The 19,118-nt window shown below is 34.9% G+C and overlaps 1 protein-coding gene across 3 annotated transcripts in view; it reads left to right on the top strand.

Annotated features, from left to right (window-relative positions):
* IFT88 (intraflagellar transport 88) overlaps positions 1-19,118 on the top strand; it is a 158,030-nt gene that overhangs the window by 27,494 nt on the left and 111,418 nt on the right. For 2 of the 3 annotated variants that reach the window (XM_059377503.1, XM_059377504.1), the window contains 7 exons: positions 1,793-1,856; positions 2,411-2,480; positions 11,409-11,499; positions 13,604-13,708; positions 14,916-15,018; positions 16,131-16,245; positions 18,516-18,747. In XM_059377503.1, coding sequence (XP_059233486.1) covers positions 1,793-1,856; positions 2,411-2,480; positions 11,409-11,499; positions 13,604-13,708; positions 14,916-15,018; positions 16,131-16,245; positions 18,516-18,747 — 780 coding nt within the window. Of the gene's footprint in view, positions 1-856; positions 911-1,792; positions 1,857-2,410; positions 2,481-11,408; positions 11,500-13,603; positions 13,709-14,915; positions 15,019-16,130; positions 16,246-18,515; positions 18,748-19,118 lie in introns of all 3 variants that reach the window. The other variant, XM_059377501.1, reaches the window with a different exon arrangement.

The raw sequence follows: 19,118 nt of genomic DNA on the forward strand, positions 1-19,118 counted from the left end.
GCCGGGGGGAGGGGGTTTGGGAGAAGGGGGTGGGATTATGGACATTGGGGAGGGTATGTGATTTGGTGAGTGCTGTGAAGTGTGTAAACCTGGTGATTCACAGACCTGTACCCCTGGGGATAAAAATATATGTTTATAAAAAATAAAAAATTAAAAAAATAAAATAAATTAAAAAAAAAAAAAAAAAAAGAAAAGGTTTGAAGTCTTGCCCAAATTTGGATGTCTTTAGCATCCAAAGGGAGAATGGGAGAAAAACGGAAGAATGAAGTAGAATAGTATTTCCTAGTCTTTATTGTAATATTCCATAGGGATCAGAAAATTGGTTTTAGTACCTTGAAGTCTAGGACACTTGACTTCATATTTATTGATATGAATAAGGAAATTAGTCATACACATAATGTAACTGTGTGTTAAGTGGAACATGGTTTTATTAATTAGCCTAAGCTTGTATTACTCATAAATTTTGAGTTTTGGTGGTGCTTCAGAATAGAAAACAGCAAACATTTTCTGTGAAGAGCCAGGCAGTATAGGCTCTGCAGGTCATAGTTCCTAGTTGCAGCTACCAAACTCTGCATTTGTAGTATAGAAGCTGCTGTAGATAGTGTGCAGACCAGTGGGGTATGGCTGTACTCTAATAAAATGTTATTGACAAAGGCTGACAGTTGTAGTTTGCTGAGACTTGTTTTAGAGTTTTATTGTTTAGTCTTATATCCTTAGGTTATAAATGGAAAAGATTAGGTTTACTTGCCAATTGAATGAAGATAAAAGTTATGAAGAAAATTTTTGTAACTTGGTTTTTATAAAATTAAAGGTAGATATTTTTTGAATCATTTTAATTTAGTTTTCTGTTTACTAGTCCAAGACATCCCTGGCATCCTCGATGGGAAGACCAATGACAGGGGCTATTCAGGTATCTCTGTCATGTGGTTGTTCATTTTGGGCCTCTCTTGTGACTTAGAATATTATTGCCGACACTTTTTATTATATTATTTTAAAATGTTAAAGAAGGTGTTTCTTATATAAAGAACATGATTCTTTAAATTTTGGGCTGAAGTTTAGACTGTTCAGAATCTTTGGAGTCAAAAATCTCATTGGATTTACTCAGGTCTCAAATGAAATCCCAGTGGGGAGTGGACATAGAACTGATAGTTTGCTTGTGTAGTGAACTTTGGGTCCCATTTTTCCTATGCTATAACTTGTAAGAATTTCTGTAGTTTCTCTCATAGGCATATAGGAGACCAAAAAGTAGAGGAATAGGCAGCTAATAACCTATATAACTTATATTAGGTGCTATATAAAAATCTTTTGAGTTTTTCTTTACAAACTAGGCGTAAGATACGTTAAAGCAAGGAATTGAAATTTTATAGGGGGAAGGGAAAGTAGAGACAGAACTGACACATGAGGAGGCAGGTGTAAGGAAAAACCAGAGAGTGATTAAAAATAAGTGTTAAAGCAGTGTCTGGGGGCACAGTCAAATAAACGTCCAACTCTTGGTTTCAGCTCAGGTCATGATCTCAGAATTGTGAGATCAAGCCTTGCATGAAGCTCTGCATTCAGCTCAGAGTCTGCTTAAGAGTTTCTCTCTTCCTTTCTCTCTGCCCCTCCCCACCACACGTGTGCATGCTCTCTCTCTCTCTCTCTCTCTCTCAAATAAATGAATAGGTCTTTTTAAAAAAATAAGAAAAACTGGGACTAAAAAAAAAAGGGACTATGTTAATATATGTCCAGAACTAGAAATAAGAAGCAAATCTTAATTTAAGAACACCTTTTAAATGATTTTTTTTCTTTCAAGGATGGAGTTACTAGACCAATGACAGCAGTGAGAGCAGCTGGTTTTACCAAAGCAGCTTTGAGAGGTTTGTTCTATTATCTTTTCTAATAACTTTTTTCAGATGTTTTAATGTTGTTACTGTGTTTCTGTGTGTAAATGTAAAATGTTACCATTTTAAATACAAAGTGTGCTGACCTGTACATTAAAAATGTCTGCATTTTTAAAAAACTAAAAAATGCAAATTATTTTATATAAGTTAAAGCCTAATTAAAAATTTACAGGTGAAAATAGTATTATATCAATAGAATAGTTAAAAACTCAATGCCAGCATGATTGATTATTACTCGCATGATTGATAATTTAGAGTTCCTAGAGTTAGGATAGATTACTGTGGAGGAGAAATAAATGCTGAAAGAATACTCATTTTTGTTTTCACATTTTATTTATAAAATTTGATGTATGTTAAAATTTTACCAATTTCTTGATATATAAAGTGTTTATATAAACATAATAAATGTCCTGGCTATTTAATAAATAGGTAATTTAAGCCATTTAATAAATAGGTAAATTTAACTTATACAAGTTTTCTTTAATTATTTGTATCACAAATTCAATATGAGCTCTTGAATTGTATCTCAGGCTCTGCATTTGACCCCCTTGGTCAGTCAAGGGGCCCTGCTCCTCCTCTGGAAGCCAAAAATGAAGATAGGTATGTAAGTTCTCATGTTGTTTTAGTGTTGTGTATTTTTAATTTTTATTTTCCAAATACATAATTTTCAGGTATTTTAAAAGGTCATGTGAGTAGTACCCCTATATAGGTTCATGGCAGCATTATTTAAAAGCCAAGATATGGAAGCAGCCCAAGTGTCCATCAATTCATGAAAGGATAAAGATGTGGTGTATATATTGATTGTGTGTGTGTGTGTGTGTGTGTGTGTGTGTGATGGAATATTATTCAGCCATTAAAAAGAATAAAGTCTTGTTATTTGCAATGACATTGAAGGAACTGGAGAGTATACTACCAAGTGAAATAAGTCAGAGAAGGATAAATGCCATATGATTTCACTCTATGTAAAATTTAAGTAAGCAGAGTAGGACCCTACCCCCACTTCTTGAGGCTCACCTCATCCCACACATATAACTAGATAACTATCAAGTCATCCTAAATACTCCAGAAATCTGAAGACTGGCAGAACAAATTCCATAACTAAAGGTAGAGAAGAGGATACATTGAAGAAAGTAGGAAGTATGGAGACAGGGTTTAGGACAGAAACATGGCAGCTGCAGTGGTCAGAGAGCTGTGGTAGTGGGGAAGAGTGAGAGACAGACTAACAGGAGAGTGCATAAGGAAAACTGAATGACATAGATTTGGCTTGAAAAGCCAAAAGGGCCAAATTTCATGGATTCTGGCAAGCAGTGGGACTTAAAGCCTAGATTTTTTAAAAATTATTGTTTATTTATTTATTTGACAGAGAGATCACAAGTAGGCAGAGAGGCAGGCAGGTGGGAGTTGTGGGGGAGGAAGTAGGCTCCCCGTTGAGCAGAGAGCCCCATGAAGGCTCGATCCCAGGACCTTGGGACCATGACCCCGAGCCAAAGACAGAGGCTCAACCCACTGAGCCACCCAGGTGCCCCAAAGTCTAGTGTTTTAAAGATTAGCAGGCATGGCCAAGATAGAGCCTGGCAGCCATTGCATTACTCTTGGAAAGAAGGCAGATAAATGACCCATGGACACAAGGCAAGGAAACAGTAATCTGAGGAGTGCCTGGGGCACACAGTGGGGAGGTTATTTGCTCAAGTCAGAGGGTGTCCCAGAGAGACAGTGTTCATGGAGAGACCTTGCCAGGAGCAAATAAATGGGCTGTTGCCATTTCCCTCCCTTGCCCTTCAGCATAAGTATAGGACCACCTGTAGGAACCAACACAGTGCAGACGTTTGCTACCTAACTTGCATACACCAAGCCCCATCCCCTATACTCCAATGAAAACGCACTTTGCAGTTAGGATTATGTAAGTCCCAGTACTACAGATCCCTCCCCAGAAGACCAGACCAAACCCCTACCAGCACTGCACCTCCCAAGGAGGGAATTTTGCAGACTCTCAGTTCCAATGACAGTGGTGACAGGTCTCATTTCATAAACAGGTAAGAGAATACTTCATTAAAATTTTCGAGATTCAGACCAGGGACCAAAAACTGTCCACAGCAGGCACAGAGAGCCTCTGCAGGTGACGGGCCCGAAGGATAAAGTGGCCAGGACACAACAGCAGGTGCACATAGTACAAACTGGAGACACTCCTGGAAGCGCCAGGCCCTGGGGAACATGGGACGCTATACAGCAGGGCACTACAGGACTTCTTCTTTATAAGGCCACTATCCTCAAGAACAGGAGACATAGTTGACTTTCCTAATACAGAGAAGTTTGCACAGAGACTTAGAATGCGAAGGTAGAGGAATTTGTCCCAAATGAAGGAACAGAGGATAAGGCAACAGCAGGAGATCTAAGCGAAACACATAGAAATAAAATGACTGAGAGAGAATTTAAAGTAGTGATCATAAAGATGTTCACTGGACTTGAGGAAAGAGTGAAAGACATTGAGACCCTTAATACAGATATAAGGTATACCAGAAGTAAAAGTATAATAGATGAAATGAGAAACCTGCATCGTGGAAGGAACAGCAGTCTGGAAGAAGCAGAGGGACGAATTAATGACATAGAAGACGAGAGTAGTGGAGAGTAATCAAGCTGAAGAAAAGAGAGAAAAAAAATACAGAAAATGAGAATAGACTTAAGGAATTCAATGACTCCACCAAATGTGATAACAGCCATATTATAAAAGTCCATCAAAAGAAAAGGGGGAGCAGAAAATTTATTTGAAGAAATAATAGCTGAAAGCTTCCCTAATCTGGGGAAGAAGACAGATATCCAGAGCCAGGAGGCACACAGAATACCCATCAAAATCGACAAAAGTGACCCATACCAAGATCTACTGTAATTAAAATAGCAAAATATAGTGATAAAGAAGAAAATGTTAAAAGCAGCAAGATAAAAGAAGACAGTAACTTACGAGGAAAAATCCATTAGGCTAAGCAGAGATTTTTCAGCAGACACTTTCCAAGCCAGAAGGAAGCAACCCGATATATTCAAAATGCTGAATAGGCAAAATTTTCAGACAAGATTACTCTATCCAGAAAGACTGTCATTCAGAATAGGAGGAGAGATAAAGAGATTCCCAGGCAAACAAAAACTAAAGGAGCTCATTACCACTAAACCAGCCCTGCAAGAAATGTTTAAAGGGGATTCTCTGAGTGAAAAGGGAAGACCAAAAGTGACAGTGAGAAAGTAAGAAACACAAAAGCAGTAAAAATATTTTATTTAAAAACCAGTCAAGGAACTCAAAAGGATATAAAATATGACATCATATACCTAAAGTGAGGGGATAACAGGAGTGAAGAATGGGTTCAAACTCAAACAGCCATCAACTTAATATAGATGGCTATATGCAGAAGATGCTATATATAAACCTAATGGTGACTGCAAACCAAAAAATAATAAATATGGAAAGAATAAAGAGAAAGAAATCCAAATATATCACTAAAGAAAACTATAAAACAGAGAAAGACCAAAAGAAAGGATCAGAGAAAAATCTTCAGAAACAACTACAAAACAAGTAATAAAATAGCAATAAATACATAGCTATCAATAATTACTTTTCATGTAAATGGACTAAACATTCCAATCAAACGACACAGGGTAACAAAATGGATTAAAAAACAGCCCAGAGGGGCCTGGGTGGCTCAGTGGGTTAAGCCTCTGCCTTGGGCTCAGGTCATGGGCTCTCTGCTCAGTGGGGAGCCTGCCTCCCTCCCTCTCTCTGCCTACCTCTCTGCCTACTTGTGATCTGTCTGTCAAATAAATAAAATCTTAAAAACAACAACAACAACAACAAAACCCATCTATACGCTGCCAACAAGAGACTTATTTTAGACCTAAAGCCACCTGCAGATTGAAAGTGAGGGGACGGAGAAACATTTATTATGTAAAGGGATGTCAAATAAAGCCAGAGTAGTAATACTTACATCACAAAAACTAGACTTTAAAACAAAGACTGTAACAAGAGACAAAGAAGGACACTATATAATAATTGAGGAGACAATCCAACAAGGAGATATGACAATTATAAACATTTCTGCACCCAACATGAGAGCACCCAAATGCATGAAACAATAACAAACATAAAGGAAATAATTGCTAATAATACAATAACTGTAATGGACTGTAATGCCCCACTTACATCAATGGACAGATCATCTAAATAGAAAATCGACAAAAGAAACAATAACTTTGCGTGACACACTGGAACAGATGGGTTTCACAGATAGATTTAGAACATTCCATCCTAAAACAGCAGAATACACATTCTTTTCAAGTCCAGGACCAGAAAGGCTTCACAGGGAAATTCTACCAAACATTTAAAGAAAAGTTAAGACCGATTTTTCTCAAACTATTCCAAAAAATAGAAAGGGAAGGATTATTTTCCAATTCATTCTATGAGACCAGCATCACCCTGATACCAAAACCAGATAAAGATACCAGAAACTGAGAACTACAGACCAATATCTCTGATGAACATAAATACTAAAATCTTCAACAAAATACTAGGAAACAGGACCCAACATAAATTTTAAAAATTGTTCACCATGATTAAGTGGGATTTATTCCTGGGTTCCAAAAGTGGTTTGATAGATTTGGCAAATCTATCAATGTGATACATCACATCATTAAGAAGAAAGATAACCACAGGATCATTTTAATAGACGCAGGAAAAGCATTTGACAAAGTACAACATCCATTCATAATAAAAACCCACGAAGTAAGTTTAGAGGCAACATACCTCAACATATATGAGACACCCCCCAACACATATCCCACATGTAATAGCGGGAAAAAAAGACCTTTTCCCCTAAAGGTCAGGAACAAGATAGGGAAATCCACTCACCACTTTTAGTCAACATAGTACTGAAAGTCCTAGCCACGGAAATCAGGCAACAAAAAAATATAAAATGTATCCAAATGGGCAAGGAATTAAAACTTTCATTATTTACAGATGACATGATACTATATATAGAAAATCAGGAAGACTTTGCCAAAAAACTGCTAGAACTGATAAATTCAGGGAAGTTTCAGATACAAAATCAAACTACAGAAATCTGTCGCATTTTTATATGCCAATAGTGAAGTAGCAGGAAGCGAAATTAAAAAAAAAAAAAAACAGTTCCAGATATAACTGCACCAAATATAATAAGATACCTAGGAATAAATCTAACCAAAGTGAAGAGTTTTACTCTGAAAACTATAAAATATTGATGAAAGAAGTTGAAGAGAACACAAAGACATTCCATGCTCATGGGTTGGAAGAACAAATAAATTGTTAAAATGTCTGTTACCCAGAGCAATCTACATGTTTAATGCAATCCCTATCAAAATACAAATAGCCTTTTTCACAGAACTAGAACAAACAATCCCAGAGTTTGTGTAGAAACACAAAAGAGCCCAAATAGTCAAAGCAGTCTTGGTAAAGAAAAGCAAAGGAGGCATCACAATTCCAGACTTCAGGTTATATTACAGAACTGTAGTATACAAAACAGTATGGTTCTGGCACAAAAATGGGTACAAAGTTCAACGGAACAGAATAGAATATCCAGAAATAAACTGCAACTATATGGTCAGTTAATCTTGGACAACACAGGAAAGAATATCCGATGGGAAAAAGACAGTCTCTTCAACAAATGGTATTGAGAAAACTGAACAGCCAGCCATGTGCAGAAGAATGAAATTGGGGTACTTTCTTACACCATACACAAAAATAAGCTTAAAATGGATTAAAGATCTAACTGCGAGACCTGAAACCATAAAAATCTTATGAAAGAACGCAGGCAGTAATTTCTTGGACATCAGCCATAGTAACATTTTCTAGATATGTCTCCTGAGACAAGGGAAGTAAAACCAAAGATAAAATATTGGGACTACATCAAACTAAAAATCTTTCTGCATAGCAAAGGAAACAACCAATAAAACTAAAAGGCAAGCTATGGAAGGGGAGAAGATATCTGCAAATTACCTATCCAGTTAAAGGTTAGTATCCCAGAGAGAGAGAGAGAGAGCACTTATAAAACTCAACACCCAAAAAACAAATCCAGTTAAAAAATGGACAAAAGACATGAGCAGACATTTCTCCAAAGAAGACATCTAGACAGCCAACAGACACATGAGATGATGCTCATCATCAGTTACTATCAGGGAAATGCAAATCAAAACTATAGTGAGCTAATCCCTCACTCCTGTCAGAATGGCTAAAGTCAACAACACAAGAATCAACAGGTGGTGGCTAGGACGTGGATAAAGGGGAGCTCTCATGCACTGTTGGTTTGAATTGAAACTGGTGCAGCCACTATGGAAAACAGTATGGAGTTTCCTCAAAAAGTTAAAAATGGAGCTACTGTTCAGTCTAGCAATAGCACCACTAAATATTTACCCAAGGAATAAAAAAAAAATACAAATTAAAAGTGGTACATGCACTCCTGTGTTTATAGTAACATTATTTATAATAGCCAAATTATGAAAGCAGCCTAGGTGTTCATAGATAAAGGAATGGAAAAAGAAGATGTGGCGTAAAAAAATGAAACCTTGGCATTTGCAAGGACATGGATGGAGATAATGCTAAGTGAAATAAGTCAGAGAAAGACAAATACCAGCTGATTTCATTCCTATGTGAAATTTAAGAAACAAATGAGCAAAGGAAAAAAAGAGGCAAATAGGGAAAGAGAGTCTTAACTATGAAAAACAAACTGATGGTTACCAGAGTGGAGGTAGATGGGGGATAGGGGAAGTAGGTGATGAGAAGGAGTATACTTGTCATGATGAGCACTGGGTGATTAATAGAAAGAGCTTTTGGGGGTGCCTGGGTAGCTCAGTCAGTTATGCATCTGCCTTTGGCTCAGGGCATGATCCCAGAGTCCTGGGATAGAGCCCCACATTGGGCTCCCTGCTCAATGGGAAGCCGCTTCTCCCTCTCACACTCCCCTTGTTTGTGTTATCTCTCTCATTGTCTCTCTGTCTGTCAAATAAATAAATAAAAATATTTTTTAAAGAAGTTTTTAAAAAAATTAATCATGTATTCTCAAAAATAAAAGTTCATGTCAACAGAATAGTAATCAAAACATCATCTCTGGTTCTTGAAATAGGCAAAAGAACCAAGTCTAAGAAAAACAGCCTTGTGTGTTCTATGCAATTTTATTTTAATATTTTTGTGAAGATAAGTCTAATGTTTATAAATGCTAATATTGATTCTCTTAGAGACCAAATGGAGTTGAAAATGGAATAGGATATACTTATTTTAAAAGAATATTTCAATGAAAAAATTAAGAGAACATATAGGAAGAGTCATATCAATATTGAGAAATTTAATTTTTTAGAGCATTAACTTAGTTTTTTGCTAGTAGCTAAAGAGTAGCCAAGAGCTGTGGTAAAATTCAGGTATAGGTACTTACTGGGATCTAAGTGCCATTGATGGAAACATTTTACAAGTAGTAACATAAGCCATTGTTTATGGAGTATTCACTGTGTGCTGCTGTGCAAGGGCTATATATAAATGAAGACTGAGATGTTTTTATCATTAGTTCATTTAGGGAGAAAGTAAACACAGCCATCTTCACTTAGCATCTCTAATAAGTGGCAGGACTGAGTTTGAACCCAAGCTGTTTACAGAGCCTCTTGTTATTAAACACTATTTTTCTTCTGTATAATATTTAAAAATTGTAGTTCTTAAAGCCACTATTTGGGCTATTGTATAAATTACATAATTTCTCTTTTTCACTAACAAACCTCTACAGAAAATCTATTTTCTCTGTGTCCTAGTTAATGACAGCACATTGCTAATAAAAGTATGTTACTTTATTTAAATACCAGGTCATTTAGAACCCTTTCAGCTGCCAACATGAGGAAAACACACACAATAAGAACATTTATTATCTTATTTAATAGGAAGTCTGGTGGAAAGGCACTTCTGGGGTTGGTTAATTTAATTGCTCAATAACATCATCCCTGGTTCAGCTTCTCTGTGGCTCTCTTGGCTTTTCTTAAGAGCTTGCCATCCTATCATACCAAAAGAGCCCTGAGAGTTCAAAATCTCCATGTAGTTAATAAATCCTAGAGCCAGAAAGTTCCCAGTTTTGGGTCCCTTTCATAGAGCAAACAAAATCTTCCCAGGAAGCCTCTACCCTAAGCAAACCTGTCTTAATTTCTCACTGGCCAGAAGTGCATCATATGTGCATGACTGAACCAAACGTTTGGCAAGAGAATGAGACTCTTGACTAGTTTAGATCTGTATGCAAGGAGAAAAGATGGTGGCAGATTCCTGTGTGGGTAGGTGTCTTAACAGTGTCTGCATATAGAGTTCATTTTCCTGGCATTTGATAGGGATAGGGTAATTATTTTACTGTGTAAAATAGACACTAAAAAACACTGAAAGTTTTAGTGTCTTTATAACGTTTATAACTTTAAAATTTTGTATTCATGTTTTAGGTTTAATAATTATCTGTGAGTAATATCTGAAGACATTTATTAGGGTGTTTTGGACTATAAAATAGAATTCTGTACTTTGTTGTAACCTTTATAAGATGGCATTTATTATGCTCATTGCTCAGTAAGAAATTTGCAAATTTTTAGTAAAGCAATAAAATTTGTATCCCACCTGACTAAATTTTAGTCAGATTCTACCAAAAAACATGATTCTATAGACAAAGCTATACTATTGAATTTATTTCTGTATTTTTTATAAGTCCATTTCTAGAAAACTAAAAGAACTACTGTGTATTCTCAAATATTCATAGTAAAATTTTACTTAGGCACTGATGTACATTCAGAGCATTGTGATACTTTGCTGGAATAAAGTGGTAGCAAAATGACATTAATGTTATTTTTGAAATGTGACTGATTTGGGAGTACTGTGTTTGCCACTAATTGAATCAGGATTTTTTAGCTTCTTCCCATTGTTGGAAATACTCTCTAGAGTACCCATCTCATATTAAGTAATAATAATTTTCATCTCTTTTATGGGGTCTTCAGTTTTCTTCACTATAAAGTAAAGTTTTCATTTGTCATAGGGTCTAAGAAAGGATCTGCTTTCTTTTGGGCATCATAATGTAAAGCATGGGTCCTCGAATTACCTTACTTGGGTTTAAATCCTGGCACTATAACTTAACTGGCTGTGTGATCTTGGGCTTAAAAATTAACTTTCTAAACCAATTTCTCTATCAGTAAAATGATAATAACAGTAGTACTTATATCAGATGTTATTGGGAGGATTAAATGACATAATTAGGGTAAAGCATTTGGCTCAGTATTAAATTACACTTGTGCCAAGTAATTAGTTTTATTAACCAAGATGTCATTTTTACTATTAATTATATAATTATTAAAAACAGTATTGCATTTGCTCTTTAATGCCATTTATACATTTGTCTTATCTGTAACCTATTCCTATAAAAGCACATAATGGACAATGTTACAGGTAAATTAAATTTTAATATGTATTATTTGTGCTTGAATGAATCAGTACCTCTGCTTTTTCTTTAATAGTCCAGAAGAAAAGATTAGACAGTTAGAGAAGAAAGTAAATGAATTGGTAGAAGAAAGCTGTATTGCCAACAGCTGTGGAGACTTAAAATTGGTAAGTTCATAAACTTCTAGGATTCAAGATGGTGAAGTATATGTCATATGTATGTGCACAAATAAAAAGCAAATGTACAGATTTTCCCTGCTATCCAGAAGTAGAGCAAAATCTTTCATAAGCAAATAGCATCAAACAATTACTATGAATTTATATTGAAAAATCTTTAAGCATTCCTAGACCCGAAAACTAACCTCTCTCAGGCTTTTCTGATGTCTTGGAACACATCTTGCTAGTGGATACACAAAGAAAATCAAAATAAAGCACAGATGCTCACAGGCAGTCCAGAGCTCTGATGGCTTGATGCTGAGATGCTGAGTGCGGTGAGGCTGCTGTCGCTACTGGAGATGTGGGCTGCCTCTGGAAGGGTTTGCTACAAAACAGAGGTTGCACACTATTTCACTTCTTGCCTTTTTTTTTTTTTTTTGTAAAAGCAGAAATCTTCTTCATATTTCTTTGAGTTAGCAAGAAACAGGTGCTAATGTAGGTCTTTTGTTAAAGCAGAGTGGCGTTTTATGAACTTTAAAAAGTAAGGGATACCTGAATAATACACATGGGTTTTTTGTTTGTTTGTTTGTTTGTTTGTTTTTTGCTGTTGACAGGCCTTAGAGTTTTCACTAAAGCAATTTTTTAAAAACAATGGGCAGCTGCTTCATAAAAATTCTCAGGTCAAAACAGTTGACTGATTTTGTAATTTTTTGACATTGGTCAATACAATAGGAAAACAAATTCTGGTGGAATGGTTGGTTAAATTTTGCAGCCTTGGTGGCCTATTGAATTAGACTCAAAGCCTGCTGAAAGGCATAGCTACCATGGTCCACATGCAGTACTAAGTGTTGCTTTCTTATTTAAACCTCACTACCCTAAAATACTCTTTTCTAAGTAAACTGCAAAATCATAGTTTGCTTTTTGGTACCCCCAACTCTGGTTTTTCGTGCCTTTTTAAAAAAAAAAGATTTTATTAATTTATTTGTCAGAGAGAGAGAAAGAGCATAAGGAGAAGGAGTGGCAGGAAGAAGGAGAAATGGGCTCCCTGCTGAGCAAGGTGCCCTTTGCGGGACTCCTTTCTGGACCCCAAGATCATGACCTGAGCAGACACTTAACCATCTGAGCCATTCAGGCATCCCTCTGCTTCTCTTTTTTTAATTAAATATTTTTGGGGCACCTGGGTGGCTCAGTAGGGTAAGCGTCTGCTTTCAGCTCAGGTCATGATCTCAGGGTCCTGGTATTGAGCCCTGCATAGGGCTCTCCACTCAGTGGCAAGTCTGCTTCTCCCTCTCACTCGGTGATCTTTCATTCTCTCAAATAAATAAATAAATAGAATCTTAATAAATTAATTAAATATTTTTTCTTTATTTGCTTTGTCCTCATTACTTTGTCATACCATATAAGTGTACTTTCTAAGACTTAGTTATCACATTAATGAATATCATTAGAATTGTTCAGTATAAGAGCTACTTTTATTGCTCACAGAACGGGTGCTTTTTTTATCTAGCTCTAAAAAAAAAAAAAATCCTATGTTAAATTAATCTGCCTGTAGTTAGTCTCTTGGTGGAAATCAGGAAAAAAATCTTGGCATTCTGAGTGGGATATAGGAGCCACACTAAGTAATAAGCATTTGTTATAATAGTGGATAGCAGTTATCCTTTGATTTTTTCTGTGTTTTGAGCATCCCAGAAACCAAACAAATCCATCTAAATTTTTATCATATAAGTTGGAATTAATATACCCAAAGATTCAGGATTGGATGGAAAAAAGAAGAAAATACGTAGAGTCAAATCTAAATGGTGATAGCAGGTATGGTGATAAAGAAACTTGACTTGGGGCTAATATACTCTCCATTTTATCACTCATACTTCCTCTTTCTGGGGAGCAGTGGGGAGAACCTGTGGCAATTTTATGATGGTAAGTTCCACTTTAAACAAATACTCTGGGTTCTTTTGTTTTCAAGGGGAGTTTATTGTAAGAGTATAGGAGGGCATACTGGGAATCCAAGGAAGTATAAGGAATCCAACCAAGCTTCATATGCAAATATCTTTCAAAAGCATAAAATGCTCATAATGAATGCTTAAAGGAATTTACAAATTAAGAACTTGATTTTCAGGCCTTAGAAAAGGCAAAAGATGCAGGAAGAAAAGAGAGAGTCTTGGTGAGACAACGAGAACAAGTTACAACTCCAGAAAATATCAATTTGGATTTAACATACTCAGTAAGTATAAAATACCTGTTGAGTAAAATTATTTTGGCTAGGATTTGTAGATTCTGAAAGTTTTTTTCTTTTTTCTTATTTTCCGTTGTTTTTTTTTTAATTTTTACGAAGACTTTATTTTATTTTTATTTTATATTATTTTATTTAAATTCAGTTAGCTATTATAAATCTTATTGGACCTTAGGTGCTCAGAATTCAATTAATAGACATCTTTATGAAGTTCATGAGGCACTCTTTGTTCTGTGCAGAGACTTTTTTTTATTTAATTAGTTTTTAATAACTTAAGAAATACCCACAAACCCACCACCCAATGACTCTATTTCTGGAAGATTGCTAATATTTATGCTCTGTTTTTAGTGTGGTTACTTTAATGAAATTCTAATGTGGACTTTTTGTTTATGATTTTTAAGAACTTCCAACTAGGTAATTAATACAATGTTCTGTGAGGGTAGTGAAAAAAAACAAAAGCTAATTTCTTACAGAACTTTTTTTAATTCTAAAAAGACACTAGATGTTTATACTGGTGTTTTAAAAGGGTGTATTTTTTTTTTAAAGGGTGTATTTTTAATGGGAAATGTGTTCATCTGCCATACAAATGGGAAAAAAGGGCATTTGAAACTTTGAATAGGAATTTTTAGATGTTTATTCTTAGTAGCTAGTATCTTTAAATTCCATAGAATCTTTAGGGAATAGTTTCTAGTGATCTTTTTTTTTATCTGTAGGAAGGTAAATTTCTATAACTTAGTGACTTAAATTATAATGTTGCATACAGAGAAATACTTTTTACAGTTTTGTATGTAAAGAAGTACACAAATGAATCTTTAAGATATTTCCACATAAGGTTTAATTTTTATTTACAAAGAAAATTTGACTCCCTATCTTACCTTCTCCTTTTATTACCAGCAACATTAACAATACAAGTTTATTCTTTGTAGGTCTTTCTGAGATTAATGGATGGCAAATACCACCTAAATTAGAAAGAATACTTATGAAATTAAGGTGCCGTATAGAGGATAGCTATATTTGTCTCAATTTTCAGCTTCATTTTGAATGCAAGATATTTCTGTGCATGCTTCACTTCCTAGTTGGTTGGGTATCTTGAGAAAGGCATCTAGCTTTGTTATAGGATCTTAATCTCCGAAAAGAGTATAAATAAAATGGGCCTATAATGGTCATTACATGTGTTTTTGCAATGTTTATTCCTTAGGTTCTTTTCAACTTGGCTAGTCAATATTCAGCTAATGAAATGTATGCTGAAGCACTAAACACATATCAAGTTATAGTGAAAAATAAGATGTTTAGCAATGCAGGTGGGTATATGTAGTCAGTTTTCCCAGTAAGTATAATTCTTCTATTTTTTTCTAAAGTTTATGTATTTAAGTAATCTCTACAACCAGTGTGGGTCTCAAACTCATGATCCCAAGATCAACAGTCTCCCAAAATCAAGAGTTGCATGCTTTTCTGACTGAGCCAGCCAGGCAGACTGAGTATAGTAGTTTTGTAGTGTTAATTTACTTTTCCCCTTGTTTTCTTCAAATAATCTAAGTTCTAAACAAATTTATGTTTATATGGAAGTGTCCTGCTTAAAGATACTGTTTATATGAAAACCCACATAAATACAAATGAAGAAACATATGTTGGTGTGAGGTATATTGCCTAAGAGTAAACAAAAAATGTATTGTTTGGTATAAGGTATATTGCCTAACAGTAAACAAAAATTATATTGTCATCACAAGTAGAATGAACCATTGCAAGCCCATCAAACATGCTTTGTTTGGTTCAATTGGTTAAGCAGCTACCTTTGGCTCAGGTCATGATCCCAGGGTCCTGGGATTGAGCCTGATTTAGGACTCCCTGTTCAAGTGGGGAGTCTCTTTCTCTCTTTTCCTTGCCCCTCCCCCTCTTTCATGCTCTCTCTTGCTCACCCTCTCTCTCTCTCAAGTAAATAAAATCTTTTAAAAAATTGCTTTTCCTTGTAAATTTATTCCCAAGAGACTACAGCTTATATATATATATATATATATATATCATTTATATTGTGTAATTTTTTGGTAGTAGTGTTAAAGTTTATCAGAATTTCATTTCCTTTAATATATTAAAATATGTGTAGCATTATTGAATCTAATTTTTAAATTCATTTTTTTTTTAAGAAAAGCACAATTCCAGTTTTATAATGTAAATCACTTGTTTTCTAGCCATATCTTCAGGCTTCACATTTCCATCTATCTTTAGTTCCATTTCCTTATGGGAGATTAGTGTGTAGATACAGGAAAATAGTATAACTCTTTAAAAGTGAAAATTTTAGTTAGTGTCTGAAGCTTCCTAACTTGAGAAAAGCATCAAAGAATATGAAGTAAGGACATTTAAAATACAGAAGAAGTGAAGAAAATATAATATTATATATTCATTATTTTTTTATTAGGAAGATTGAAAGTGAATATGGGCAATATTTATTTAAAGCAAAGAAATTATTCCAAAGCCATTAAATTCTACCGAATGGCACTAGATCAAATTCCAAGCGTCCATAAAGAAATGAGGTAAGTTTACATAGGGATAACTTGGTGAAATTTAAGTGTTGCTTTTCAGAAACAAGATAACTCTTCTGACCTGTCACCAGTGGGTTGGATGTTTTTAGGTGTTTGTACATGTTAGGTGTTTAGATTTATGTTGTATCAGTAGCATTTTGATGTGTTCCCCTATTGACTACTTACACACATTTATATAATGACTAGTTAAAGGTTAGAGACAAAATATGTAATCAATTAAAATAAGACAAAACTAATTGGCCTGTATAAGGGATAACCTAGCAGGCCATTAACGGCAAATATTAAGTTACTGCCAACATAAAATCAAAACAGCAGTCCTCTAGAACATAACAGACTACAGAATACCTTAATTCCTATAGGCTAGAAATTAAGACCACCTTATATTCTTGCTGTAGATTGAGAATGAAATAGTTCAGGAAGGGATTGCATTTGAATCTTAGAAGAGGGGAGAGGAGGAGGAGGAAGCTGGAATATTTTCTATTCATACAATATTTCAGGAGCAGAAACAGCAAATTACCTTATGGTCTTGTAGTGACCTTGATACCATAGATGATTTCCAGGATATTTACTGATTATAATTTTCCTTGGGCTTAGTATAATTCCTCTGTGAAAGCTAGTTTACTTGTGAATGCCACCTTTAGTGATTATTTGTTTTTTAGTAATATATCATTATTATTGGGAAATATCTAGCTTCTAGGACACAATGCTCTTAGGCACTTTTAACTCAGGTAACTCCAAAACTTTGAGCACTGTATAAAAAGATAATAATATTAGCTAGTTTATGTCAAGTGTTTAATTACCAGTAATCAAGAGGTGCTATAGTAACTAAATTGAGGGACCGATTTTTAAGAACAAGAATGGTCAAGAAAGGCTTTGTGAAGGAGGTGTACTTGCAATAGGTTACCTACGTGATGAAGGCAGAAAGGGTTACATTCCAGACAAAGGGAAAATTGAGGAGAGCCAAAGAAATAACAGTATTTGTGATCTGATTAGGGAGTTATGAATAAGTGAATTTAGTTGAAACAGTATTATGTTGAGGAGTGGTTAGAAATAAGATGGGATCACGTCTATTATAATGGCTATAATCAAATGACTGAAAATAATTATTGAAGAGCCTGTAGAAAAATTGGAAACCTCATACCCTGGGCATATAAAATGGTACAGCCAGTTTGGCAAATAATTCTAAAATTTATATGGAACCAGAAAAGACCTCGAATAGCCAAAGGGATATTGAAAAAGAAAGCCAACGTTGGTGGCATCACAATTCCGGACTTCAAGCTCTATTACAAAGCTGTCATCATCAAGACAGCATGGTACTGGCACAAAAACAGACACATAGATCAATGGAACAGAATAGAGAGCCCAGAAATAGACCCTCAAATCTATGGTCAACTAATCTTCGACAAAGCAGGAAAGAATGTCCAATGGAAAAAAGACAGCCTTTTCAATAAATGGTGCTGGGAAAATTGGACAGCCACATGCAGAAAAATGAAATTGGACCATTTCCTTACACCACACACAAAAATAGACTCAAAATGGATGAAGGACCTCAATGTACGAATGGAAAATAATATGGCAGTTTTTTAAAAAGTTAAACACAAATTTACCAGTGGGCCAGTAATTCCACTCTCAGGTATATACCCAAGAGAAATTAAAACATGCTATCACAAAGGATTGTGTGTGAATGTTCATAGCATTATTCATAATAACCCCAAAGTGGAATCAATCCAATGTCTGTCAAATAGGCAATGAATAAATAAAATATGGTATATTCATACTGTGGAATACTATTTGGAAATATAAAAGGAATGGAGTACTGATATATGCTATAGTATGGAGGACCCCTCAAAAGATTATGCTAATTGAAAGAATCCAGATATAAAATATTATATATGACTTTTTATGCAATGTCTAGAAGAAACAAATCTAGAGAGACAGAAAGTAGGTTAATGATTGCGTAGGACAGGAGATGAGAATGGGAAGTGAGTGCTAATGGGCACAGATTTTCTTTTTAGGGTAACGGAGGTGACTTAAAATAGAAATGTGGTCATAGTTTCACAGCTGTGGAGATATTAGCAGTGCTTACTGAACTGTATACTAAAAGCAAGTGAATTTTATGATTTGTAAGTTAAACCTCAATAAAGCTTTAACAAAGCAATAAAAAATGAGAAAGGAAAGAAAGAACCTATCTGTGGAATGTCTTTACTACCATACTAAAGAATTGAGACTTTTAAAGCTTATCTATGTTTGTATTTCTTTAGGATTAAAATCATGCAGAACATTGGTGTTACATTTATAAAAACTGGTCAGTATTCAGATGCCATTAATTCATTTGAGCACATCATGAGTATGGCACCAAATCTGAAGGCAGGCTTCAACCTAATTCTTAGTTACTTTGCTGTTGGAGATCGAGACAAAATGAAGAAGGCATTCCAAAAATTGATTGCTGTTCCGTTAGAAATTGATGAAGATGATAAATATATTTCACCAAGTGTGAGTATAAGAAGACTGCTGTTGAGCCAGCTACCAGTTATCTGTGCTTTTCTGTTTCTAGAAATGAAGAAGTTGGAATGCGTGACCTTTTAGGTTTCTTCTAGCCCTATATTAATATGTTTTGATTAATTAAATTTAATTAATGTGCTTTTACCAGTTTTATTTGCTATTTAAATTAGGTTGACATTGCGACTCTGTTGAAATAGGGCTAGAGACTATGATTGAAGAATGACTTTACAATTTTAGTGAAAAAAGAGAAAATCTTACAAAATATAAGATTACATGCCATTCTTTAAGAATAATATCTTGACAAAGGAACCACTGAAGCCTTTTTTTAACTGTTTTTTTTTTCAGTCATTGTTGAACAGAGG

This window comes from Mustela nigripes, chromosome 15 (genome assembly GCF_022355385.1).
Source record: "Mustela nigripes isolate SB6536 chromosome 15, MUSNIG.SB6536, whole genome shotgun sequence".
Classification (NCBI taxonomy): domain Eukaryota; kingdom Metazoa; phylum Chordata; class Mammalia; order Carnivora; family Mustelidae; genus Mustela; species Mustela nigripes.